This window comes from Balaenoptera ricei, chromosome 1, assembly GCF_028023285.1.
Source record: "Balaenoptera ricei isolate mBalRic1 chromosome 1, mBalRic1.hap2, whole genome shotgun sequence".
Lineage (NCBI taxonomy): Eukaryota > Metazoa > Chordata > Mammalia > Artiodactyla > Balaenopteridae > Balaenoptera > Balaenoptera ricei.
In genome coordinates, this window is record NC_082639.1 from 10,195,063 (window position 1) to 10,222,826 (window position 27,764).

General features: G+C 44.1%; 1 protein-coding gene across 2 annotated transcripts; it reads left to right on the forward strand.

Annotated features, from left to right (window-relative positions):
- The first annotated feature begins 843 nt into the window (after positions 1-843).
- On the forward strand, positions 844-27,764 carry PDPN (podoplanin). 2 transcript variants are annotated; one of them, XM_059895014.1, is made up of 6 exons: positions 844-1,146; positions 19,047-19,180; positions 20,892-21,021; positions 24,777-24,815; positions 25,364-25,475; positions 26,034-27,764. In XM_059895014.1, exons 1-6 carry the CDS (start codon positions 1,080-1,082, stop codon positions 26,038-26,040), a joined length of 489 nt encoding a protein of 162 aa, XP_059750997.1. In that variant the 5' UTR covers positions 844-1,079; the 3' UTR covers positions 26,041-27,764. The 2 variants fall into 2 exon arrangements, with proteins under 2 accessions (XP_059750997.1, XP_059751007.1); XM_059895024.1 differs by having other exon boundaries at positions 25,364-25,469.

Here is a 27,764-nt window from a genome sequence, read left to right on the forward strand (position 1 = left end):
GAAATAAAATCAAAACATAAATTCTCTTCCTGTTGCTAATATCCAGGACCTGAGATCAGGGCAAGATTGCTTAAACCAGTAAAGTGGGGACTTGGGGGCCAAGGTCCAGGATTAAAGGGGACGAGCCCCAGCTGGAAGTGCACACAGGTTGGTGACCAGGTGGGTCCCTTTGACATCCTTGGGCTGCTGCGCCCCACCGACTGCGCAGGTCTGCCCTGGGCCCCAGCACCGCAGCGCTGTATCCAAAGTAGGAAGAGGTGGATCTCGCGCTCAGCCTTTTTTCCAAAACTGCCGAAGCCACCGGGGCTGCTAAGCTCCCAGCCAGCTCTCTCCGGCAGCTCCCCAGGAGCCCGCCCGCTCGCGGCCCCTGAACAAGGGCGCAATTTACCAGCGCGAACCGCCTCTGGCCCACCCAGAGGAGGACGGCCACTTTTTTTAAAAAAACATCAAATTCAATATTTACAAGAACAATCCCTTGCTTGGTTCTAAAATGACTGGCCACACAAGGAACAGTTTACTTCTAAGAAGAAAAACCTACTCTTGTGCCTTACTCTTAAAAAAAGAGAATAATGATGTTTAAAAACTACCCCCCAAAAAAAAATCGCGTATTGCCTGCGCCCCCTTTGCCTCCTGTCGGGGAACAGAATAAAAGCCAATGTTGCCGGGGCTCGGGCCCTCCGCGCGCGCCCGCAGCGCCCCGCAGCCGCGGCCCTGTAACTTTAAACCTGGCCTGAGGTCATCGTTTTCGCGCTGGCCAAACAGAGGCAGGGGGCGGTCCTAGGGAGCCCCGAACTGGGACCACCTTACCGCGCGCGCTGTCCCCGCCCCCGCCCTCGTCGGGAGAGATAAATGCTGACTCTGATCCGAAAGTTCCCAACTGCAAAGTTTGCTCCTCCGGCGGCCGCTGCGGGCGAAGGCGGGGACCCCTCCCGCGCTGGGACTTTTGCTCCCCGCATTTTCCAGCCCCCAGTCTCGCGCTCCATCAAGCGAGGGCCTCTGGCTGAGGAGCTTTTTTCAGAATCTTCCCCCAGCACAGAAACGAGCTGCTCGGCCCCCCAAAGAGCAAGTCAACTAAGAAAATGTGGAAGGTGCCAGTTCTGTTCTTCGTTTTGGGAAGCGCATCGCTCTGGGTCCTGGCAGAAGGAGGTAAGACCCAGCAGGCGGGGCTCCCTGCAGCTGCTGGCGGGGACGAAGCGAGCTGGGACTTGCGAGAATGCCCGGGCCTGGTATTTGAGGTTGCCCGGGAGAGCAGAGGCGAGCTGGCAGTGTATGTGCGCGCACGAGTCCGGAGGACCCGGGAGAACGAGAGACAGCGGTTTTGCTGGTGCCGGGTCGCAGAGAAAGAGCTGAGCGGGGTGCCAGGAGGAGACCCCGAATCCACAGGCAGCAGGTGGGGAGCAGAAGGGGTCTCCCTCGGTGGCGGCCCACCGCCTGATGGCTCCTGAGAGATAGAGTGGAAGGGTAGCCGCCAGGAGCCTTCCACTGGCGGCGCTGGGCTTTCCTACAGGGCTGTGTATTGGAGGACCGCCCATGGCCTCAGAAGAAACTGAGCCCAGGGAATCGGGAGGGACAGGGGCCGGGGGTGGAATTCCCCTGTGCTGCGACTGCCTCCCTCTGGGGGGCTGCCAGGTCTTATACCCTGTAGGAGGGCACGTTGGACACACTCAGGACCCTACCAGTGGAGACCCATTGGAAGAGGATAGTGTGTGAGGAAAGGACTGAAGTGGAGGGTCCTGAGTGCGTGAGGGAGTGGAGGACGATTGTGAACATTGAGGTTTAAGTTCCTTTGGGGCCATGTGTCGAATTTGGCCAGGAGCGCCAGTGACTGAGTGTTGGTGACTCCTTAGACCTTCGCTCCACTGGATCTGATGATGGGAGCTCTGCCTGCCCATTATCTGCATCGTCTCCTCCCCTTTCCCTCTTTCTCCTACATCTTCTTCTCATCTTGCCTCTTCCTGGCTCAGTGTGCTGTGTTTGTGGCATCCGTGCACATTGGTCAGTGTTTAATTTTTCTTGGGTTTTTATTTTTAATCCGTTTCCACAGTAGAATGTAAGCTCCCATGGACACAGCTATGTCTTCGCCTTGATCCCCAGGGCCAAACAATATCTGGCACCACAGTGGTTGCTCACTGAATATTGGTCCAAGGCGTTGTAAGCTAACTTGTGATCTTTGGAGTCGGAGGTTGAGGAAATTAAACTCTTTTTCATTTTCCAAATTGAGGATGGAGGTAAGCCTGGTGCCAGAAGAATCCTGCTTGAAGGGAGGGGTTTGAGGGAGGACTCCACACAAAGACAATTATACCCAGCCCTAGGGAAGTGATATAGGGTCTATTACTCTCTGCCGGGCCGTCTGCTTCGGGGAGACTGAGCAGCTCTCTTTGCAGGGCCGTGAGCTATTCGTGGCAGTCCTATCTTTGGAACTTCTCTCTCCAGGGCGATATACATGGCTCTGCGTTTCAGTTACATTTCCTTTTTGGCAAGACGGTGTGCAAATGACAACATTTTGTGCTCAGCGGGGCAAGGTGTGGGAGGCCCGCAAACTGAGCCGCTTCCCAGCTCTGCCCAGGAAAGACGGCCGCTGGGCGGCATCCTCTGTTTTCTCCCAGGGAAGGGTTAGCCGTAATTATCTTAAAGACAGTCCCGAATATCAACGGTTCTCCTAAAAAGAAGTGGTAAACCTTGTCTGAAAAAAACCAGCCACCCCTAGTACTAGCAACTCGATTGCTAAAGATAGAAGCACCCCCGGACCCCCTCCCTGGGGGCTGTGTGTCAATGCAGAGTTGCTGGGCTGCTGGCGAGGATTTGAGGCCCAGGAGGAGGCTTTGTCTGAGGATAATGAGTGAGGCAACTTGAATATGGATGAGTAACTTCTTTGAGCTGAGCCATTGTGGGCTCTTGTTGGGGAGCTGGGCTGGGGGTAATTACAGTGATGAATTTTATTATCCTTCTCATGGAAGTCTACTCCCCACTGGGCTTCCCTCATCTAGTGTTATAATCTGGTTCAGTTGTATAATCTGGTCCCATGTGTTGTCTCTTGGGATGTTAGTGGATTCAAAGGAGCTCTGCTGTCCACACATCTGGCATTTTCCTCCTTTGTCAGGCCCTACCCTCACTCTGAACTTTCATCCAAAACACGTACACGGGCCTCTTCATGAGGTTGTTTATTTTGTGAAATTCTGCAGGCTGCCGCTTGCTGAAAACCCACATGTGCTTTTCCGGGACCAGTCCACCCAGGATTAATCATGCGGTGAACAAATTTCCCTGTGATTTCCCCAAAACTCTTGCCAGTTTCGGATGCTCGGAAATCTTCACGAGTTGCTAAGAGTTTTTGTTGCACTTAAAGCATCTCAGGTCTGTTAGAGCCTTCGTGAGGGAGGCTATCCATTACACTGGCGTATGAGATCCAAGATAGCATTTAATATAGAAAAGCACATTTTTAAAAAGTATCCAAGCATAAGAAGGCTAAGTTGGGACATGGCAAATAGGGAGGAACCCAGGCTGAGCAGAGGTACACGGCCCCTTCTCATTCTCTGGCCTCCGTAATGAGTGGCCGGTGAGTAACTCTATACTGAGAATTACAGAGACCCCAAACCTTGGAGTGACAGTGGATGGTGTGGCCAAGTAGGAAGGACACCACCTCCCTCCCATTCCCATCCCCCACCATGTGCTAGGAATGTCACAGTTCCCTCATTTAATCATCACAAGGCCTTGAATTATCCATTATTATCTTCAGAATATGCCAGAACCGGGATTCAAAAAATGGGCCTAACTCCAAACCTCAAGCTTTTTTTGCTACATTACACACTGAAGAAAAAAATAAAGGAGGAGAAGAAGATTGAACTTGAAATTAAAGGTTAACCTTGCTTTAAACTCCTTAAACATGAAAACAAAGTTTTTTTAAGGTATAAAAAGTTCTTTACATTGAATACTTAACCATAATACTCCTTTAAGAATGAAGATGTCACAGTACCTTAAACTAGGATTCATTAATTCATTCCCCAGATAGTAATTCATCATCTCCTGAAGTGCTGGATTTGAACTCCACGCAGTTTTGGAGGAGGCACACCTCGCGTAAAGCACGCACTGGAGTCCTCACCAGCAAAACGACGAAGTGTGCTTTAAATTCCACTGGCTTATCTGAATATTTGTCATATTTCTGGCTTCCAAGAGCAGGCATGCCAGGTTACCACTTGTGGAAATATTACGGGGGAGGGTGTAGAGAGAGAAAAGTCTCATGTACTTGGCAGTACCCTTTTGAAACTCACTTGAGGAAGCTAAATCAGATCCTGTAAGGCTCTCCAAGGAACCTGCCATTCCTTGGCTATTCCAAAGAAATATCCAGTGAGAGTGTTTTGTTGGAAGAGAATCAAATGATTGGGGGGGGGGGGAATGGGTGGGTTACTGAGATAAGTCTTAGGATTCCCGTAGGGTGGGCAGGAGATAAAAGCACCTTTTGATTGGAGTTCTGAATCTTTCCCTACTGATGTCTTAAAACTTTTTGGGGAAGGAAAGTGATCAAGCATTTTATCTGAGGCCTCTGAGATGGAGCCAGGTTAGGGAACAACCAGGATTCTGCCAACCTTCTCCAAGGTAGGAAAATAAGGTGGCTGTTTCCTTCCCTCTGTCTCACCCCAGCACCCACCAACCAGCCTGCTCATGGTGGCTTGTCCACGGCAAGCATTCCCTTGAACTTCAACAGGTAGGGATGGGCGGGCTCTCCCGCCATTTCATCAGGCCGAGTGTCTTTGCCCCGGGAATTGCTCAGAGGAGATGGGCTTAATTCTTTGAGGGGAATCGGGCTAAAGTTCAGAGGGAAATTTGCAGACCTGCCCACCTCATTCACCTAGTTGCCTGAGGAGCTGCAAACTGAAATTGTCAGGGCAACACTAAATTTTATGCAGGGAAAAAAAACACCCACAAACCAAAAAAACAACAAACCTACCAGTAGGATAATCACCTTTCCGGAGGAAGGTGTGCTCTCGACCTCTGTCCAGAGGGTCAGGGCTTCCAGGGCTCCAGGCAGTAGAGAGAGGTCACTGAGGTCCCTCCCCCCGGAGCGGGGGAGGTAAGAATTGTCACTGTTACATTTGTATCAGGCAGGGGAATGACAGTTATATGGAACATAGGTGGGAAGCAGGGAAGGGCCACTAGAAGATGCGTCAACATGTTACTGATGAGAACGAAGCATTTCCTGTAATTCATCACACTGTCTCCATCTGGGTGAGTAAAACTCAGCTAATATAAGCAAAGCTGTGATCCAGTGAATGGTATCCTGCCCAGAGGAGAAGGGAGTCTATTTGCCTAGAATCTAGACAGGGAGGGGAAAGGAATAAGGACTAGATGACGTGAAACCTGCCTTGCCCAAGGAATGCCTTTATTTAACAAATATTTACTTACTAACTTCTTTGTGAGTCAGGAGAGGCAAACGTTATCTTTGCTAACGGCTAGTACGCAAGATGTCTTATCTGGTGGCTTCTGATCTCAGTCAAGGTGTTCCTGTGAATTAGGGATCCCTGTTCTTTCACAGTCTGGAAATGTATTCCACCCAACTGCTTCACCCCAGACTTTGTTCTATCTGCTCCAGACAGCATTTCAGGTATTTCACTCTTGAGAAGGGCACGCCTTGAATAGCAAATATGGGTAGAAAGCATTGGGAAACTATTTCCCATTCTAAATAAGCTATTTGATTTCCTGGCCTCTTATGAGCTTGGCTAGGGTGAAACAGTTTCATCTGAGCTAGATCACCCTGTAATAAGATTAAATTTCTGAATCTGTAAAACTAAAGGAACTAGATTCTGGATGGGTTGTATTCATAGAAGTAACTCTATAATAACAGCCAACAGTTACCGAGTGCTTAGTGTCAAGCACCTTCCAAGCCCTACTTCATTTAATCCACACAACAGACCGACAAAGTAGGAACTGTTTGTATTTTATAGATGGGTAAAGAGGCTCAGAGAGCTTCAGTAACTTACACACAGACACAGAGCTAGAAAATAGCAATGGTGAGACTTGACTCCAGGCAGCCCAACCCCAGAGCCCACACCCCTAAACATTCAGCACAACAGCCAGCTATGCTTAGGGTTGTGGCCGCCAAGGACACTCAGAGATGTCAGCAGGTTGATTTCAAGTAACTTTTACAGCAGTAACTCCACTTGTTATTCGTTGGATACATAATTCAGATTGAAGAACTAGACTGACGTTGGGGTACCTAACTGAAGGACATGATCCCTGTTCCCTTAAACATTTATAGAGCGCACATATTATTAAGAACTTTAAGAGTTAGAACAGAATCATACAGTGGGGCTGCAGCTCACACAGAGAGGCAAGGCAGATGTGTGTGTGGTGTATCCAGACAAGGCAGCACAAAAGTCATGTCCTGCGTGGCACACACCATTTCCTGCTGCTGGTTTGGAGATGAGATTCTTGTGGGCTTCAGGAGCTGGAAAAACCCTTGTGGGGAAGATGGGACTTGATCTTGGCTGTGAAAAATGGTGGGGTTGGTTGGGCAGGGTGGCAGGGAAGGGCAATCCTGGCAAGAAAGACTGCTTGAAAAAATGCGTGGAAATTAGAACAACCTGGAGTTTGTGTGGGAAGAGGTGTGGGCACCCAGGGCTGGGAAAAGCCATGAAGGCTGGCTGGAGTCATGGGTGTTAAGTTGAGGAGGGCTGGAAATCAGGGAGAAGGCTGAGTCCATGTTGAGTGGGAGGTAGACCTTTTTCTGTAGGCAATAGGCAAATGGGAGCAGATTGGGCCATGAATAGTGATTGCCAGAAGAAAACTTAATGATAAGGACACCATATGGGATTGAATCTAGTTTATGGGACTAGTCTTGGGGGAGGGGGAGAGTCAGGAGATAAAGAGACTAAGTGTGGTTACAGAAGAAGGGGGAATGAGATCAGATTTGGGGGAATAAGAGCCAGCAAGACTTGTAGCTCAGTATCTCCAGATTTCTTCTTATTCTTTCCTCATTTTCTGATTTCTTCTTATTCACCTCTTACACCACTCATCACTGCTTTAAAATTTTTTATTGATATGTAATTCTCATGGCATAAAATTACCCCTTTAAATGAAACAATCCAGTGGTTTTTAGTATATTCAGAGAGTTGTACAACCATCACCACTGTCACTATTAGAATGTTTTCATCACTGCCTCCTCCAAAGCCCCACACCATTAGCAGTTGCTCCCATTTCCCCCTCCCTCACCCCCTAGCAACCACTAATCTGCTTTCTGTCTTTATGGGTTTGCCTATTTTAGGTATTTCATATAAATGTCATCATACAATATGTGGTCTTTTGTGTCTGGCTTTCACTTAGCATGGTGTTTTCAAGGTTCATCCATGTTGTAGCATGAGTCCGAATTTTATTCCTTTTTATGGCAGAATAATATTCTATGATATGGCTATACTGCATTTTGTTTAGCCATTCACCCATTGATGGACATTTGGGTTGTTTCCATTTTGGGGCTATTATGAATAATGCTGCTATGAACATTCATGTACAAGTCTTTGTGTGGACATATGCTTTCCTTTCTCTCAAGTATGTCCCTAGGAGTAGAATTGCCAGGTCTTATGGTAACTCTATGTTTAACTTTTTGAGGAACTGCCAAACTGTTTTCCAAAGCAGCTGCACCATTTTACATTCTTCCAACAATGCAAAAAAGGTTCCAATTTCTCCACATCCTTGCCAACACTTGTTATTTTCCATTTGGCTGAGTGTTTTTTTTTTTAAATAGTAGCCATCCTGGTGGGTATGGAGTGGTATCTCATTATAATTTTGATTTGCATTCCCCTAATGACCAATGACGTCGCACTTCTTTTCATGTGCTTAAAGGCCATTTATATATCTTCTTTGGAGAAATATCTATTTGTGTCTTTTGCTCATTTTAAAATAGGGTTGTCATGTTTTATTGTTGAATTCTGTGTATATTCTGGATACTAGACCTTTATCAGACATATGAATTGCAAATATTCCTCCCATTCTATGAGCTGGCTTTTCAATCTCTTGATAGCATCCACTGAAGCACAAATTTTTTTAAATTTTGATGAAGTCTAATTTATCTATTTTTTTCTTTTGTTGCCTGTACTGTTGGTGTCTTTTCTAGGAAGCCATTGCCTAATCCAAGGTCACAAAGATTTACTCTTATGTTTTCTTCCAACAGCTGTATAGTTGTAACTCTTATGCTGAGGTCTTTGAGTCATTTGAAATTAATTTTTTATGAATTAATCATGGTGTGAAATAGAGGTCCAACGCCATTCTTTTGCATGAAGATATCTAGTGGTCTCAGCACCATTTTGTTGACAGTTCTTTCCACTGAATTATCTTGGTACCTTTGTCAAAATCAATTGCCCATAAAAGTGTGGGTTTATTTCTGGACTCTCAGTTCTATTCCATTGATCTATACGTCTATCCTTATGCTGGAACCACATGGTCTTGATTACTGTAGTTTTGTAGTAAGTTCTGAAATTGGGAAGTGTGAGTCCTTCTCTTTGTTCTTTTTCAAGATCGCTTTGGCTGTTCTTATCACTGTATTTTAATTATTTGTGTACATCTCTTGCTCTTTAGAGAAGAGAGCAGGACCCGTCTTATTCAGCACTTAAAAGAACATATGGTTGGTACGTAGTAAACATTTGGCAGGAGGAAGAGGGAAGAAACACAGTGGCCCAATCCATTTGGCAGGAATGGCAAGAAGGCAGGTGATAGAAATCAGATTGGAGGGATGAGAGATTAGGAACCAAGGTGATGAGAAGGAACAGGAGGTTATGCATTGTCTTATAGACACAGTGAGTTTGAGGTACTAGTAAGACATCCAATCTGATGTATCTGATGGGTACCTAGGGAGATCTCAACGAAAATGGCATCAGAAATAAGCCCCGGACACAAAGTTTGCTGCCTGAATTCCCCATTCTTGGGAACAAGGGAGAAAGATGGCAAGGAGGCTCAGAAGAAATAGACTTAGGCTCAAGGCCAAGGGCAGATAGTGGAAACACAGCTACATACTGTGCATTCCTGTAGGGGCTCACAGCTGGGCTGTCTGTGCAGGATATCTGTGCATGAGTGGATGGTGAGGTCAGAGCCGAAGGGGCTTCTCTTTTCACTGTTGCAAAATCAGGGCCCGCTCAGCTGACAGCCCTGCGTGAATCACAAGCTCAGTTTCTGAGCAGATGGTGAGTGTTTCCCAAACACCCCATCATCCCATTGAGATGCTGCGCTCCAGGCCAGCACTTCTAAAGCCCGCTTTAGTTGTTTGGTTATTCAAGTACTAAGCGGTCCACCCTAGGAGGTGGCCTCTTTGTGCAGGACTGCAGGCCCCGGCCAGGTTCCAGAGAAGTTATTACAGAGGTGTTGATTCCAGTCTACAAAACTGTGGACTCATTTCCTCTTTTTACTGAGAACATTCCTCTCTTGGTCAAGAGAGAAACCTCTCCCCAGGTTGAGTAATCTTGGTTGAGGTTGTAACCAACAGCCTCGAGTTTTGGTATTTGAAGGGTCCTGAGGCCTCTTTGAGGTTGGGGTGAGTGGGTAAGTTGATTCATTCTCCTGAGTCCTGAAAAGTGTAAATATTTATTCATTCATTTGTTCATTCAGTTATCAGAGACTATGCTAGTGGCTGGGCCATAGACTTACAGCAGAAAGGAATGCTGCCCTCAAGAAGTTTGATAAATTGATAAATGCTAGTAGGGAGAAAGTCGTGAATGCGATGTTATCAAGCCCTACACTAATGTAGAGGAGATTAGTTTCTCCTGGCACCTCGGGAGGGTGCGGGTGGGCTCTGAAGAAAGAGGTGTTTTCCCTGGGCCATGAAGAGTAGGTAGGGTTTGGGTGGGCAGTGATGGAGCTGAGTGGGGGAGGAGAATGAGTGGGAGCTGTGGAAAAGTAACCAATACACATAAAGGCTGTGTAACAGAGTGGTTAGAGCTGGGGGATTTCTTTGGAGTCTGACACATCTTTTTTTTTTGTTTTGTTTTTTTGTTTTTTTGTTTTTAGATGTCAGTACACATGGAGGCACGAAGAAGGAGAGGATGTTTTTTTTTTTTTTTTAATTTTATTTATTTATTTTATTTATGGCTGTGTTGGGTCTTCGTTTCTGTGCGAGGGCTTTCTCTAGTCATGGCAAACGGGGGCCACTCTTCATCGCGGTGCGCGGGCCTCTCACTGTCGCAGCCTCTCCTGTCGCGGAGCACAGGCTCCAGACGCGCAGGCTCAGTAGTTGATGACACATCTTTTGATGTGTAACCCCTGCATCACCCCTTGCTGGCTACACGGGTAGATTACTCTCAGCTCCACCATCCTCATTTACAAAATGAGGATGATGTTAGTCTGCAAGGCTTTTGTGAAGATCAAAAGAGAGTGCTTGGCACAAACGTTGCGCACGTTCTCCTATAAAATAGTCGCCATTATTAAAATACCTACCTCGTGGATGGTCACGGAGATTGATTGCGAAGATTCGTGAAAGGTACACACTAGGTCTCAATTCCTTTTCCCCCATCGAAGGGAAGAGAATGGATGCGGTTGGGAGACCTGTCTTATGGACTGCGTGTCCTGCACCTTCCACCTGCCAGTGAGCGGTGTGAGTCCTTGCTTCTGAAATGAAACAGGAGTCCCCAGCCATCACTGGCCCCTCTCCTTTCTTTATTGCCATGTTCAGCAGCAGAGACTTTCAGAACGCTGCCTTCAGCTTTGGGAGGTGACCCAGAGGAGTCAAAGAAAAATGCCCCTTGGGGCATTGAGCATAACCTCCCCTTCTCTGAAGCCAGGGGAATGTTCACTGCTCCAAATCTTAATGGGTAGCATTTCTTCTGATTTCTCTAGAGGAACTAGTGACACTTGTCTGATCTCTGCAGGCATGACATGTTTCTCTTGAGTTTTATGGGAGAGGCACGCAGCCCTGATGCTGACAGCGGGCAGTCTCAGCCTCAGCCTGCATGGGCTGACAGGACCGGACGCAATGAGTGGACCGGCTGCTGCTCATTAAAAATCAAACGGCAGAGCAGCCAAGTTCATCCTCGTAGGGGAAGTGTCCTCTTTTCAGCCCTGCTGTCTCTTTCATCAGGGGAAGGCATTGAACAACTCTTGGGTGAAGCAGGGTGGACCGTGGTGGGAATAATACAAGGTAAGGGGGAACTCAAAAGACATCTGCTACTTGGCTGTAAGTGTACTCATTCAGTCAGTCACTCAGCAAACATCTGCTAAATACTTAACCCTGGTGCCAGGCATGGGGAATATGGGGCTTTGTGGGCTGGAGGCTGTACTGTTTTGCCTGGAGGAAAATTAAGAGCACGTGTGTTGCTGTGGGGTACTGAGTGGTGTGGCCAGACTTCTAGGAGTTGCCTAGATTCTCCATGGCCAAACTGTGATCCAGTAAGCAATTTACCAGGATCCTTGGAAGGGGTGGAGGTAGGTGGGAAGCCCACAGGCCACATCAGTGATTGTACTGACCACAACCCGGGGTCTGCCAGGAGTTGAGGGTCTGGGTCAGCAAATGGCTTTCAATATTCCACAGAAAGTCTTCTGTACAAGTCAGGATGTGGGCCAGCCTATGGGACCAGAGGGGTCCCTCAAAAGATGTGGTAAATAAAAGCAAAGTCCGTACACCTTTCTTCCGGCTGCAGAAACCCTCATCGTGTTAACGAAAGGAGTGCCATCAAACAGCTAAATTGGGGATGTCTTGAATGGAGATGAAAGACTGTACAAAGATCTGACTATCTCGGTGATCACAGTGGGTGGTCTGCAGAATGTTGGAAAATGTTGGAGGTTGACACCCCTCTGCAGTTTGGGGTGTGTTTATTTTTGGGCTTCTGAGCACAGTTTGAGACATGATAGAAAAATAATGTATAAAAGCCAGTGTCTGGGCAAAGAAACGGAAGCAGGTATTTTTGGTTTTGTTTTCTAAATAGATGTTTTGACCTCCCTCTAAAAGCATTACATTCTCCCAAATTTAATTGGGATTATTTGTTTGTCAGTTATCTTACAGTTTCTCCTACAGGGAAAATCCAGAACTTCCTAGGATGTTGCAAGAAAAGAAAAAGAGCATTCTACTTCTCGATGGCCACAAAAATCATTCCAAGGCCATGCAGTCATCCATCTTCAAAGATGGATGACTTCCGTCTTCATTTGTGCATTTAGATGCTGGAGCAGCTCAAGATGCTAGAAAATCCAGACAACATGAAAGATGCCTTAGTCTATTGGCTAACACCACCGGTTTTCTTTGAAACCCTGGGGCTAACTCAGCTTGACTTCTTTTAAAATCAACTTTCCCACTTTAATCTCCAGCTGTTGGATTCTGAAGCTTCAGGTCAGCAGAAATAGGACCACAGGGAACTTCTTCCTCATGTGGAGATGGCAATGGGGCAGAGGCTCTTTACCTAAACTTATGTAGGAGACTTCTGTGGCTGTCCTGATAAGACAAGGTGAAATCCAGTAAAGGACTCAGCATCATGTGGGAACATCCTACTTTTCTCAGTTCACCGATTCATACTCTAAATGTTGTTATCAGGACTTCCCTGGTGGTCCAATGGTTAGGACTGTGCCTTCTAATGCAGAGGGTAAGGGTTCGATCCCTGGTCGGGGAGCAAAGATCCCGCATGCCTCACGGCCAAAAAACCAAAACAAACCCCAAAACCCATAAAATAGAAGCAATATTATAACAAATTCAATAAAAGACTTTAAAAAAATAAAATAAATGTTGTTATCCACAGAGCTGCAGCAGGTGGTAAAATGAAGTCTCGCTGCTGAGGTTTCATATTTATTTCTGATTGTTGGGGTAATGACTTCAGATGCTTTCCAGCCATTACCCGTCCAGTTCTTTCCCTTCCCACTGCTCTGTCCTGGTGCAAACACCACCCGCTTCTGCCTGAACAACAGTCTAAGTGATCTCTCAGCTTCCGTCTGACCCCGGCACCATCCCCGACACCCACACCTTATTCCATGGCACTAAGAGTGGTTCCTGGGACTGGGGTTATGTCCTGCCCCCACTCAGAGCATCTCCTGGCTTCCTTACTACTCCAGTTGAAATCAAGACGCCTTCCTTGCAGAGTTCCACCAGACGGGCCCTCCACACCTCCCCGGTCTCTCCTTTTCTTACCATCCAGCCACACTGATCACCCTGTTTCTGGAGTGTGTGGTGCTCCAAGCTCATTCTGGGCTTCAGGGTTAGTTAGACCAGCTCTTCACCTACCTGGAGATCACTCAGTCATTCAACAAATGTGTACTGAGTGCCTTCCCTGTGCCAGTATCGTAGGCAATGGGGACATTGAGGTGAAACAGCCTTTACTGAGCTTATGTTCTAGTGGGACAGTCGATCAGTGAATATACAAATATTTGCTAATACTAGTGTGTGGGGAGGGGGGTACTGATTTCCATGGGCGGTCAGGAAGGCCTCCCGAGAAAGCGCCCTGTGAGCAGGGACCTGAAGGGGGTACACTGTCTTGAGATTCTCCCTGTTTGTCTGCTTGTTGTCAGTACCCGCACTCCACCACAACAGTACCCAAATCCACGAGAGTGGAGACCTCACCTGGTTCACGCCTCTGTCTCCAGTGCCCAGAATGGGGCCCAGCATATAGTAGGTGTGCAGTAAATATTCAAGGAGATAGAGGTGAACCTCCGGAAGGCTCCAGTCTGCATCGTTGCTGCCTCCTTTGTTTGTAGAAGCAAGAGAACCTCTGCTCTGAGAAATACAGCCTTTGTAAGGCAGATCACACCTGACTTCTAACCTGCCACTTCTGGATGCTTAGTCCGAGAAGGGGACTCATTTGAGGAAATAGAGGTTGTGGTCACTAAATAATTTGACTGGGGGATTCTAACAGATGGGATTTCATAAGAGGAGGTGAGATGCCCAAGGAAGCAACTGCTTGCGACAACCAGGATTATAATTTTTTTTTTTATGAAGACATTGGATACTGTAATTCAATTTATTTGGGTGCATAATTTACATTTTTCATTGTTAATGTAATCTTATGTTAATCTTTTTTTTTAAACATCTTTATTGGAGTATAATTGCTTTACAGTGGTGTGTTAGTTTCTGCTTTATAACAAAGTGAATCAGCTATACATATACATATATCCCCATATCTCCTCCTTCTTGCATCTCCCTCCCACCCTCCCTATCCCACCCCTCTAGGTGGTCACAAAGCACCGAATTGATCTCCCTGTGCTATGCGGCTGCTTCCCACTAGCTATTTCTTTTACATTTGGTAGTGTATATATGTCCATGCCACTCTCTCACTTCGTCCCAGCTTACCCTCCCCCCTCCCTGCGTCCTCAAGTCCATTCTCTACATCTGCATCTTTACGCCTGTCCTGCCCCTAGGTTCTTCAGAACTTTTTTTTTTTAGATTCCATATATATGTGTTAGCATACGGTATTTGTTTTTCTCTTTCTGACTTACTTCACTCTGTATGACAGTCTCTAGGTCCATCCACCTCACTACAAATAGCTCAATTTTGTTTCTTTTTATGGCTGAGTAATACTCCATTGTATATATGTGCCACATCTTCTTTACAGGATTATAATTTAAGGGAGGATGAGGATGGGGGTGAAGAGGAAGGATGTCAGAACCCGGGGCGGGTGGGCATTTGCCAGGCAACAGCTGTCATAGAGGCACAAAAGGGTCTTGGGAGCCAATGAGCAGGCAAAACACTTGGCTTTGCATCCACTCACTGGCCAGGCCAACTTGGCAAATGGTTTAACTTCTGACCTTGTTAAAGAAAGTTATTCTGGCACTTGTTCAAACAGTAGGAAAACTTTATTCAAGACTATTGCCATAGGGGAGAGAGATGGGGCTCAACTTCAAATACAATAAGGACAGCTGGGGATTTGTAGCCAAGGAGCAGAGTGAGGGGCAGTGGATGGAAAATTATGAAGAAGAGACCTCGGGGGGATTCTTGCTAAACTGGCCTTATAGGATTCTTGCTAAAGGCAGTCCAGGGACTTAGACATCAAAGGTGGGAGATGGGGAACTTGATCAGGTATCGAGGGGTCGAGCGATTGTCTCTAACCTGACTTAGCAGGGTTCTTGCTGAAACTGGACTCTGCAATGATGGACACGGAAGCCTAAGGCCATGGCCTCATTGAGAAGAGGGCTCAGAGGAGCCTCACTAAGGTTTGGTCAAGGAGGGCCTTTGTCAACCTCACCTTCCTCATCTGATCAATGGGGACAAAAATGCCAGTGCAACCCACCTTGTGATATAAAGTCAGCCTGAAGACGTCATGTAAACCCTACATTGCTGAACAAATGGGAGAGAGGGTGCTGTTGTAATGCTGTTCCTCCTGCCCTCAGCAGAACCTATGACTTGGAAAGATCTCAGTGCACTTCTGTTCGAGTGTGGCGCCCTCTCCTTGCTTGCTCTCTGCACCCTGTTTTATTCTAACTACATCCCTGGCACAGAATTAGCTCAGCAGCGGTCAGCTGATGTGAAGAGGAAGAGGGAGATGATGGCGAGGGGAACACAGATTTAGGAATCAGTTCTGGAAAGAGTCTGCAGACAGACGGTGGAATGTAGGGGGCACAGGGGCAGACGGCAGTGCCCAGGTCATTTAGGCTGGTCCTTGTGCTAAAGGTTTCTCCCAATACCATGACACAGTATTTGGAAGAAACCATTTGTCTCAATGAGAGTTAGTTTTGAAGCAGAGAGGAAAAGAGGAGTTATTGAAATGACAGTTTAATCCTTGGGGGAAAATCAAATTTATATTCCCATTTTACATCATGCTTTAAGATAAACACAAGACAAATAGAAAGAACCTTAAGGAAAATATAGATGAATATTTACATAATCTTGAGGAAGGGTTTGTAAGTATGACATTAGAGGGACAAAACAAGCTTAATAAGTTTGACTAGTGATGGACCTTGCCACTTACAAAAGAGACATGCCAATTAGTTAAAAAAAAAGATTGTAGCATCTATTCCAAAGAATACATTCTTAAGGCATAGAGAGCACTTAAAAATTATTTTAAAAAGGTGAATAACATAAGAGAAAAATGGTCACAAGAGAAGACACTCCCATCGGCCAGCAAACAGATGGAACAACTCACCAGCACAAATCAGAGAAGCGTAAATAAAACCACAAGACTGAAAACACTTACACAAAGGCTTTTAATCAAGAATTTGGGACTGTTGCAAGACAATCACAGTAACAGTGTGATTTAGTAGTCCATCCAAATTCTAAAATATTTTAAAAGAAATGCCATCCCATAAATGTATGGAAACTAGAATAATTTCTTTGGAGCTATTAGACTTTAATGCTAAGATAAAAATGATTCATAATTAACACTTTTATCCCAATAAGCATCTCTTCAGTGCTCATTTGTTCTCAAACTTAGAAACCTTAAGATCAAATCAAATTATCACATCATCTTCTTAGAGGTAGTACCTTTTTAAAAAATAACACATACACACAAATTCCAAAGCAAATGGATGGGTTACAGCCATATTTGGAAACTTCCATTGGTTCTGACCGGCAGGCTGGAGGAGGCTGGGTGTGGCAGGAAAAAGGTGTTCATGTGAGCGTAAGGGGACACCGCTCCAGAACAGACTCTGTTATTGTCGGTTCATCGCTGAACTTATATAAACAGTTGTGCGTGTTGCCTGTGCACACACGTGTCTTAGGAAGAAAAAAAGGATTGGGGAGCGAAGGCATCAATACATGATTTGAATTTCGCCATTCAAGAGAAGAGGATGTCAAATGCTGGCTGGAAACTCAGCAGCTGGGGTCGTAGGAACCCTTCACCCAGGAAAACCTTCAGCCGAAATAATGAGAGGGAGAATTGAGCATCTCTTGTTAAAGATCAACTTTCCCATGGAGCAAAAAGAACGCCAGGGCAGTGAGACAAAAGAAATGCCTCTTAATCATGAGTGTCATTCATAAAATGTCCTTTGTCTATTCAGAGCAATTTTAGTCCTTGGGTCTGTGGGCCAAGAGTAGAAAAGAACAAGAAGGAATTTTTATCAAGTTACGCTTTCAATGAACTGAACATTCTATGAAAGAATTCAAACTAACTTCATTCAGTACTTAATTTGTTTAAAGCAAGGGTGGTTTTATTTTGCTTTTTAAAGCTAGTGGATGCCATATAGTAAGTGATTTTGCTGAACACTCCAGAAAACATTTTTTAAATGGATGGTCTGTTAACTGAGTTCAAACCAGGAATGGAAAAAAAGAAAATAGGATGCTTAGTTTTCTAATAAAGACTGCTTGCCTAGCAAAGGGATATTTCCCCTTGAGCTTGATAACTACATTCAACATTTGGGACTTCCCTGGTGGCACAGTGGTTAAGAATCCTCCTGCCAATGCAGGGGACACGGGTTCGAGCCCTGGTCCGGGAAGATCCCACATGCCGCGGAGCAACTAAGCCCGTGCGCCACAACTATTGAGCCTGCGAGCCACAACTACTGAAGCCCGCGTGCCACAACTACTGAGCCCGTGTGCCACAACTACTGAAGCCCGCGCACCTAGAGCTCATGCTCCACAAGAGAAGCCACCACCCCCCACAACTAGAGAAAGCCCGAGCGCAGCAAAGAAGACCCAATGCAGCCAAAAAAAAAAAAATACATTCAACATTTGCTGAGATTATGGTCATAAATCCTTAGCAGGAGCCGCTCACTACCCCTACCCCCACCCCCACCCCAGCAACCAGCCAAAAAGGGAGGCAATCCATTTGCAGGCACTGAGGTATTCAGTTATTGCTAACTAGTGAAAGCCTTTCCCCCCACCCCAGATGAAAAGTAAATGCATATGCTTGGGAGGCTCATCCAGAACGTCGATTGGCAGCACTGGATTAGGACCCTCAGTGCAAAAAGAAGGCTTATGGAACAAGAGAACTTACTCTAGAGGTTTCCTTCCTCTATGCATCAGCAAAAAAGCTGTGATCAAATACTTATTAGCTGTGACTTTGGCTGAGCTATCTAAATATGGGAAAAATAAGGAATCTTAAGGCAAGGGCCAGATCACTCACTTAGGCACTGTCTAGATATGAACATCTGCCCTTCAGTTAAGCACATAAGTCTCCAAGCACCCCCTCGCTCTTGCTCCTGGGCTGTGTGTGCTCACTTATTTTGCAACTGCATTTAGTCATGGAATTTCTTCCAGAGCCACTCTGAGTCTGGAGAGGGAACCCATGACCAATGAGTCAGATTTGTTTTAACTTGTGAAGAGGGTTATTTGATGAGTTGAGATGGTGCTCCTACTCGGTCAGGATTAGCTCCGATCATTGAGGTAGAGGGTGAAGAAGAGGCCACTTCTAGTTCTCTCCCGAGTCCTGGAATTCAACCTGCAATCCCACCCCACCCATCCCCTCCTCCTCTGGAAACCTTTCTCGTTGGCACACGGGGTCATTCATCCAGTGGTAATGCAGAAAAGCCAGTGCCAGGGGCTGTGAGGTCTCTCTTTAGTATAGCTCTGGGCGCACTAAAAGTTCTATTGGTTATCTCGGCATCCTTAAGTATATTACTGATCTCCCCTGTAGGCGATAACCCCAACCGTAAAAGAAGAGGTTGAACTGTGTGTCGTCTATGAGGTCTGTGGTCAGAGCCAGAGATTCTAATCATTCAAGCAGACAACAGTCTCAAAATTAAATGGAGAGTGAGATTGATTTTAAAAAGAAGGAGGCCCTGCTTTTGGACATTCTGATTCAGTAGGTTTGGGAGAGAGCCTGCTAATTAGCATTTTTAGAAATCTTTCCAGGTTATTCTTCTAGGTCTAAATGATATTCAGTTGACCCGAATGCATTAATTCATTGTATGAAATGGCACCAGGAAGAATCAGGTTCATTATTGAAAAGGCAAAGTGTACACCCCGCATCCAGCATACCTCAGTGGGATACCAGGGAGGGGCTGCCTGCTTCACCTTTTTATATTCCCATCTTCCTTTCTTTTACAATGGAGATAACCAGGCAGTTGTATGTATGTAGAATGGTTTGTGTTAAGCCAGAATGACAACCATCCTAAAAAGAAAAAAATACCCAAAAGAAATGAAAAGAAAATAACCTGACTGAAGCTGGCCAGTTAGGTCTGCCCACATGATTTCCACGTTAAGGTCTGACTCAGTCTTTCCTTTTCAGCCAGCACAGTCCGGCCAGAAGATGCCATGACTACAGGTGTGGAAAAAGACAAGGCGACCCTGCGTGTGGAAGATTACACAGTGACCCCAGGTGCCGGTGGAGAGACCCATCAGTCTGCTGGCTTGACAGCTCTGGTGAGTGATCACATGCAGGGATATTTATTATATGTATGTGATCACATGCAAGGATATTTATTATATGTATGTGATCACATGCAAGGATATTTATTATATGTATTTGATCACATGCAAGGTTACTTATTATATGTATGTGATCACATGCCAGGATATTTATTATATGTATGTGATCACATGCAAGGTTACTTATTATATGTATGTGATCACATGCAAGGATATTTTGTGACTGGCTTATTTCAGTATGCTTGAACATAATGTCCCCAGTGTTCATCCATATTGTAGCATGTGTAAGAATTTTTTTCCTTTTGAGGTTGAATAATATTCCATTGTATGTACCACATTTTCTTCATCCGTTTGGATTGCTTCTAACTCTTGGCTATTGTGAATAGTGCTGCTATGAACATGGTTGTGCAAATATCTCTTCCAGACCCTGCTTTTAATTCTTTTGGGTGTACACCCAGAAGTGGGGTTGCTGGATCATATGGTAGCTCTATTTTTAATTTTTCTAAGGACCTCCATTCTATTTTCCGTAGTGATTGCAACCATTCTACCAACAGTGCACAATGGTTCCAGTTTCTCCACATCCTTGCCAACATGTTATTTTCTGTTCTTTTGATAGTAGCCATCCTAACAGGTGTGAGGCAATAATCTCATTGTGGTTTTGATTTGCTTTTCTCTGATGATTAGTGATATTAAGCATCTTTTGTATGTTTTTTGGCCATTGCATATCATATTTGGAGATTTGTCTACTCAAGTCCTTTTGCCCAGGGAACTCCCTGGTCGTCCAGTGGTTAGGACTCTGTGTTTCCACTGCAGGGGGCATGGGTTCGATCCCTGGTCAGGGAACTTAGATCCTGCATGCCGTGCGGCACAGCCAAAAAAAAAAGACTGGAAGTCAAGTCCTTTTGCCCATTTTTTAAATCAAGTTATTTGATTTTTTTGTTATTGAGTTGTAGGAGTTCTATATACTTTAATCAGATATTAAAGTATCTGATTTGCAAATATTTTCTCCCATTCCATAGACTGCCTTTTCACTCTGTTGATTGTGTCCTTTGATGCACAAAATTTTTAAGTTTGATGTAGTCCCATTGATCTATGTTTGTTTTTGTTGCCTGTGCTCACTAGCATATTTGTTGAATGCTACATTGGCATGAACTTTGGAGTCAACAGAACCATTTCCAAGTCTTGTTCTGTTGCTTGTTGGCTCTGTGAGCTTGGGCATATTATCTGATCTCTCTAAGCCTTATTCATACTATAGGGCTAATAATAGAATTTACTTAGGGGTTTTTGTGGTGTAAATGAGAAGGTATTTAGAGGGGCTGGCAAATAGTAAAGGCTAACTATCACTCTGATTGGGGGAGGAAGGGCATTAAAAATAATACAACGTAGTATGTGCCAAATAAATGTTACAGGGGAAAAGTGCCATTCAAGTTCAAGGAAGAGAAAGAATTAATGCCTCGTGCCCCAGTATTTTCTGAGGAGTTTAGACCTTAGGAAGTCAGCATGCTAAACATTTGGTATTTATTTCAGGATTTTATTCCTATCCCCATTCTTGTTGTTTCTTTATGTTTGTTTTCTTGTTTCCACTTTAAATTTAGGTCATCATATAGATTATACATTTATGCCACCTTAAATCCATTTCTGTTATAAGGCAGAGTATAAAGCATTAGGTTTTATTTCTGTTTTGCCTCATTTACATCTCTAATAGATGCCGACAAGAACAAAGAGTATAACAGACGGTCACAAAGAGGACCTGCCAACTGCGGAAAGCACAACCCACTCCCAAGGACAAAGCCAGAGCACCACAGCCCCGAATGTGGCAACTAGTCGGTCCCCGGGTAAGAAAACCAGACACCCCGGTAGGGGTTGATCTTCTTTTGCATAATCAGTGTATTCCAAAAAATCCACGAACAAATATAATAATCAATAGGGCACATATTGGAATGCAAGCACAAATTTTGAACCAAGCTTTCTGTGGTAGGATCAGAATTTGTATTTATTGGGTTGCTGAAGGCAGCTTTCTAACCTTAAATGACAACTAGTGATAATGCCTCCACAGGGGCAAGTTAGGTAGCTACTGGTGTCATATTGCTGACCCTAACCTGATATAATGCCACACTAAGAACTTTGTGTTGACACCCAAAAGCGTAAAACTTAGGCAACCTATGTAAATCTTAGTAGATTCTATGCTAACATTTATCATCTTACACTGAGTTCATGTCTGTACACATGAAGCAAGAATCTACTCTAAACCAGTCTTACCAGGATTTGGGGTTGTGCTTGTGATTCACAGTTGGTACCTGCAGCAAAGTGAATGGGACCCCTTGAGGTGAAACTCTTTGGGACAACTTTGAGTCTTTGTCATTATTATGAGGTTTAGACCATCACTAATGAGCATGAGGAAAGATCATTGCCATTACAACTTAGCAAGGGAAAGAGCCTCCTATTTCCAGAACTTTCTTAAGAGAAATTCAGTTGTTTGGGATATTTTTAAAATATACCTTATTTTGTAGTAGATAGGGGTGGAAGAGAAAAGGAACTAATCCTCTAATAACTGCAATGAGTGCTTGCTAACTCAAGCAATTTTCTATAATCATTTTATATAGTTAGGTGTTTTCATCTTTAAATGAAAGCAAACATAAGGACCTTCCCTAAAGCTGTGGTTCCTGAAACCAGTTGCACAGCTGAACACTTAGAAAGTTATCCCTTACTGTTTAATATGCATTTCCAGACCCAACCGCCAATCTGGTTTTAAAAACTCTGTAGCACTTCTGAAGATTTTTTAAATGTGTTATATTTGTACACCCATGTTCATAGCAGCAGTAGACACAGTAGCTAAAACATGGAAGCAACCCCATTATCCACGGACAGATGATTGGATAAACAAAATGTGTCATATACATACAATGGAGTATTATGCAGCCTTTAAAAGGAAGAAAATTCTCACATGTGCTACAACATGGATGAACCTTGAGGGCTAAATGGAATAAGCCAGTCACCAAGTCACTAAGTGATTCCACTTAGATGAGATACATAGAGTAGTCAAAATCATAGAGACAGAAAGTAGAATGGTTGTTGCCAGGGCTGGGGGAAGGAGGGAGTGGGGAATCGGTACAGTGTCAGTTTTGCAAGATGAAAAGGAGTTCTGGAGATGGCTGGTGGTGATGTTTGCACAACAGTGTGAATGTACTTAATACCATCAAACAGTACACTTAAAAAGGGTGAAGATAGTAAAGTTTATGTTGTGTATTTTACCACAAAGATAACAAAAGTTTTATAACATGCTTTGAAAATAAAGCCTATGGTTACTCCAAGATGCTAAAGAAATGGTTAACATTAAACACCAGAGAGAACCAAATAGGGCTAAGCAAGGAAAGAATCGTCAATATATTGATAATTGGTCATTGGAAAGCATTTCAAAATTTTGGAGAAGCATTGATCATTTGTAACAAGAGTTCACAGCTAATTAGCGGCAGAAAATGGAGCATTACAAGTTGACTAGTTTTTATAGCATACCAGGATATTTCTCCTATTCCTTAAAAATAAAAATTCTCAATTAACTGGAAAATACTCATGGTTACTCTCTTATCCTGTCCCCTACCCCACCCTTTCACAAAAACTGTGATTATGGCGCATTCCCACTTCATGCATCAGTGTTCCAAGAAATTTTCACATGTGAGTTAAAATGTAATTATAAACAATTGGTGTTTTTTTTTTTTTTTTAGATTTTGCATTCTTTTTTAAAAAAATTATTATTATTATTATTATTTTAAATTTTATTTATTTATTTATTTATGGCTGTGTTGGGTCTTCGTTTCTGTGCGAGGGCTTTCTCTAGTTGCGGCGAGCAGGGGCCACTCTTCATCGCGGTGCACGGGCCTCTCACTATCGCGGCCTCTCTTGTTGCGGAGCACAGGCTCCAGACGCGCAGGCTCAGCAGTTGTGGCGCACGGGCCTAGTTGCTCTGCGGCACGTGGGATCTTCCCAGACCAGGTCTCGAACCCGTGTCCCCTGCATTGGCAGGCAGACTCTCAACCACTGCGCCACCAGGGAAGCCCAACAATTGGTTTTTTAAGAGGTAATTTCATTAGGGCAGCAGATGTCTTTCCCAAGAAACGCCCCAGTTTGATGATGTCCATATGTATGACACACTTGCATGATCACAGTCGGTATAACTGGGAGGGAGCTAGCGGGTACAAGACTAGTAAACTCTAATTTGGTAATGAATCTTCCACAAACTTCATTTTCGGTGATGTATTTTGTGACAAATGACGTCATTGATGGTGATAATGTTATGTTGTGAGCCCAGTATGCGGCTACCATGTTCAAAAGACATGACCTGTCTCTACTGGTAGTTGGCAGCCAGGTATAACATTTAGGGAGTTGATTTGATGACACCTTTGTCCTGGGCAGGCTTCAAAACCAACAATCTCCCAGTCTCCCAACTGGGTTGGCGCGATCAGCTTGAGCTCCACGTAAATGCTGTAGAGCTGTGAGTTCCGCTCATGCAGGGAGAGCTGGGTTCAAGGACCCATACCCTGGGGCCATCTTGAAGAGATGTCTTTTTTTTGAAGATGGATTTGGTACAGAGTGGATGACTTCTTTCCAACTCAACCGTTAGAAAAAGAGGGCATCTTATAGCTGATGGTTGGCTGGTGTCACCTTTGATTAGGAAAGCTATTGGGTATCTGGTATTTTGCAAATTGTGAACTAAGTTTCTAGGGAAGGGCCTGATTGCATCACTTCTCTCCATTGTCTCATTATATCGAGGCCTCTTGACTTCTTCATAAACACCTACCACCCAGAGAAGTGAAGGACTCAGTATACAAAGAAGTTGATGGGAGAAACAAAACAAAAGGCCTTTATTTTTTAAAATAAATTGTGTAAAATTACCTGAAAGAAACTCACAGTTTTATTACTTACAGGAAGGTATTCATAATTAAACAACTTCACATGCTTGGTAAATGAGAATATTCACATTGTAACTATTGGATTAAGTTTAGCTGCAGATAGAAATGCTACAATAATAGTGCCATAAATACAAAGGATATATTCTCATTAAAATCATGTGCCCTGTAAGATCTGGATTTTGCTAGGAAATTGATATCACGAGGCAAATCACAGTCTTGACCACAACTTCCAAAACATTTTGCTCTCAGAATGACGTTTCTTCAAAATAGACCTCATCATAATGGGTGAGTTTTCCATGATCTTGACATTGGACCAAGAATCAAGGGGCTTGGATTCTTTTGTTACCCTAACCTCTGAAATCTTTGACTATTTATTTAAGATCTCTATGGGTCCGTTTCCTTGACACTGCTCTCTACAGTGGGTGAGAAAAAAAGTAACATTCACAAAAGAACTACAGACCCATAGGTGTGAAGAAGCATTCATAAATTCAATAATAATAGTTTTGAAACAAGATCATGTCAGAGCTTGCTTAAAAATCCCCTGATCCAATTTACTTAAGAAATTATCCTCTTTGCTTGTGTTTTGCTACCTTCCATTTAGGGTAAATTCATCTTCTGCCAATTGTTAAATTATAGTTACTAAATCCTAATAATTCTATATCATTACATCTCTCTCTTTTTAGGGAAAACAGATGGAGAAAACCCAACAACAGTTGAGAAAGGTGGGTTAGATTTTGGTACCAAAATATTCTCATGTTTTAAAAAAGGTTTCTTTGAACTTAATCTTTGTGATGAATTACACGCTTTCCTGGATTGTAGTCAATGGGAGCAGAATACAAACCTTCTGAGAACAGGTTTCAAACCTCTTTTAAGAGAGAAAAGCCTGTATTTGAAAATAAGCAAAATGCAAATGAGTCTATTCACTTAATGACAGCTATGGAAAATGGTGTCATATCACAATTTATCATTCCTAAGAATGAAAATAGGGGCTAATTTAGTAGCTGTGTGTACACAAACGCTACCCAGTAATTAACAGTGAAACCACCTAGTAGGAGTGGTATGCTTGATAGATCTTGAGACCCAGAAAACTTTCCATTCATAATATGAGATTAGAATAACCCAACATTTCTCCCTTCCTAAGTCAACTCCCACTGAATACAGGAGAAACAACATAGAACATCATTTGTTATCTACAGTGGGCCAGTGGCATTGTTTATTGCTGGTGTATTTGTTTATCTGGGGCTTATGCTTTTTTTTTCTTCTCAATCAGGTGGCTTGTCAACAGTGACCCTGGTTGGAATCATAGTTGGGGTCTTACTAGCCATTGGATTCATTGGTGGAATCATCACTGTGTTTGTTCGAAAAATGTCAGGAAGGTACTCGTAAGTAAATATCTTAGGCCCGTGTGATAGGTAAATGAGGGCAGCCATTTCCAACCTTTGAACTAATAGAAACCTCCAAATAAAGGCCACCAACCTCCGTAAGCACTACACCTGAAGCTTCCCCAGAAGAACAGGTGTCTACTTGGGGCCTTACAAATTTCCAAGAAAGTGCCAGAGATGGCTCTTTAGTTGACTTCCATTGAGATCTCACCAAATTTGACCTCTTGTCTTAATTTTCCAACTAAGTGAACTTGAATGAAAACCCATCTGTTGGGGGGATAATATATGATTGGGTGGGGAAGGATAAATGCTATACAACTGGGGGGTCGAGGGACACAGTTAGCAATACAGTTGCAGATTTATGTGTCTGGAAATGCCTGGGAATCTGACCCTGGGTGTGAGGACCAGGCCTGGAGGAGGGCTGAGCGGGGAGAGAAGAGCCCCATAATCCAGAACTGGAAGACGTAGACAAAGAACAATAGGAACAATGACTTACGGGATTACTGGTCACGGTGCCAGTAAAAGAAGTGACCGTCACCTTTCTCTTTGTTTTCACAGGCCCTAAAGAGCTGAAGAATTGTGCCCTCCTGCCAATATGTTTTAAAAAAGAGAGTTTCCGACTTCCCCCCCCCATCCCTGAGCGTGTGGAGAAGATGACCTGTGGAAATGCTTCACCACTGCACTCAAAAATCCACGGTGATTCCGCCACTTGCCAAAAGTAATGGAAGGAAAGAGTATTCATAAGACTTGCTTCTCTAAGCGTTTGTCTTTTGAAAAAAAAATTGTTCTAATATAAATTTTGTATAAGATGATTTAAAAGACAAAATGCATAGAAAACGGAGCAAAACTATGTCATCTGATGTGTAACTAAGGTAGACAATATAATCCAATCGATGTTAGAAACTGAAATCATGTCTTTGTTCTGATTGTTCTCTGTTGTTGTTAAAATGCAAAGGAATTTGGAAATATTTATACCAATGGCGTCCTTGGGTGTAAAGCTATGGCAGTAAGTGGCATAAGCATTTTGCAGTTTCTGATCTGTTGAAATGTATGCATTCCAGTCTAATTGGGTCTGTTTTTAAAGCCTGATTTGGTGTGAATAATCAAGTAGAAAATCTAAACTTACATAATATGTAATGAGCAACTGCCTTTCACTGGTCTGGGTAAATCATTTCAAAGGTATCTATTTTAGATCATCAACAGAAATCTGTACTTTGGGGAAGGCATTTTGTGTCTCACAACAAGGGCACCGACAGGGCCTCGGTGTGCTCGGCTGCCTGCTCCAGTGACGACTTTATGAAACAAAGGTTTGCTTCTACCTGCCCCCTTCCACTTCCCTCAGATGATGGGGATCCAGAGCTAAAGGGGTGACCTTCTCTCTTCCCCCTGACTCAAGTCCTCCAGATTGGCTGCTTTGCTCTGGAATATGAGGACCTCAGCCCTGGATGCCGAGGAGGCTGCTGAAGGCCCAATGGTGCCAGAGGCTCAAGTGTTCCAGGAACCGAGAACCACAGTGACCCCCAAACCCTGTGTGTGCCTCTGAGAAAGAGAACCTGCCAGTTTCCTAACATTTACTTTCTGCCTCGGAAGAAAGATATGGGAATACTGGTTTTTAAAAAGCAGCTGGATTTAGAGACTTTATTTTAAAATGAAAGATATTTCTGGTCTTTATGAGATCCCACATATTTCTGTGGGGCCACAATTGACAGTTCTGTATTGGCACCATCCAACTCAGGACACTTCTCCCCGTAGGTCAACTGAATTCTTTCTCCTACACAAAAAATTTTTGTACCGAGCAGATGCTATATCACAGTTGTGGTTGTACAGTTCTGATAGCCTCTAATCTTGTACGGGTTCATAAAACAGGAAAAAGTAAACTATCAGTCTACTTTGGCATGGCCTGTTCCTCTATCTTTTGCAGTAATGTGTGGATGTAATTTTAAACAGTATACTCTAGTGTCACTCAAGTCCAGCTGCTTCACCAGCCCAGGTTCCATATTTGAACATCAACTGATGGGGAGAAGGGTCTTTGGAAAAACTTTACAAATCTCTTAAATATCCTCTGTATCATCTGTCAGATTCCTGAACAGGAGTTGGGAATAATGTTCGTTTCATCTTTCCTACCTTCTCTTTTTTTCTCTCACTGTGAAAAATAATAGTCAACCCCAAGTCATACACTGGACCCATCACCTGCTGGGACAGGACTGTGGGTTTCTTGGTCACATCTGTGTTGGTGCTCAATGCAGTGTAGACATGTTTTGAAATAAAACAGATGATTGCGTATAACAA

Coding starts and splice junctions, on each gene's coding strand:
- PDPN (XM_059895014.1), top strand. CDS start 1,080: ATGTGGAAGGTGCCAGTTCTGTTCTTCGTTTTGGGAAGCGCATCGCTC. Junction 1,147..19,046: donor CTGGGTCCTGGCAGAAGGAG/GTAAGACCCAGC, acceptor TTTCCTTTTCAG/CCAGCACAGTCCGGCCAGAA. Junction 19,181..20,891: donor CTGCTGGCTTGACAGCTCTG/GTGAGTGATCAC, acceptor CATCTCTAATAG/ATGCCGACAAGAACAAAGAG.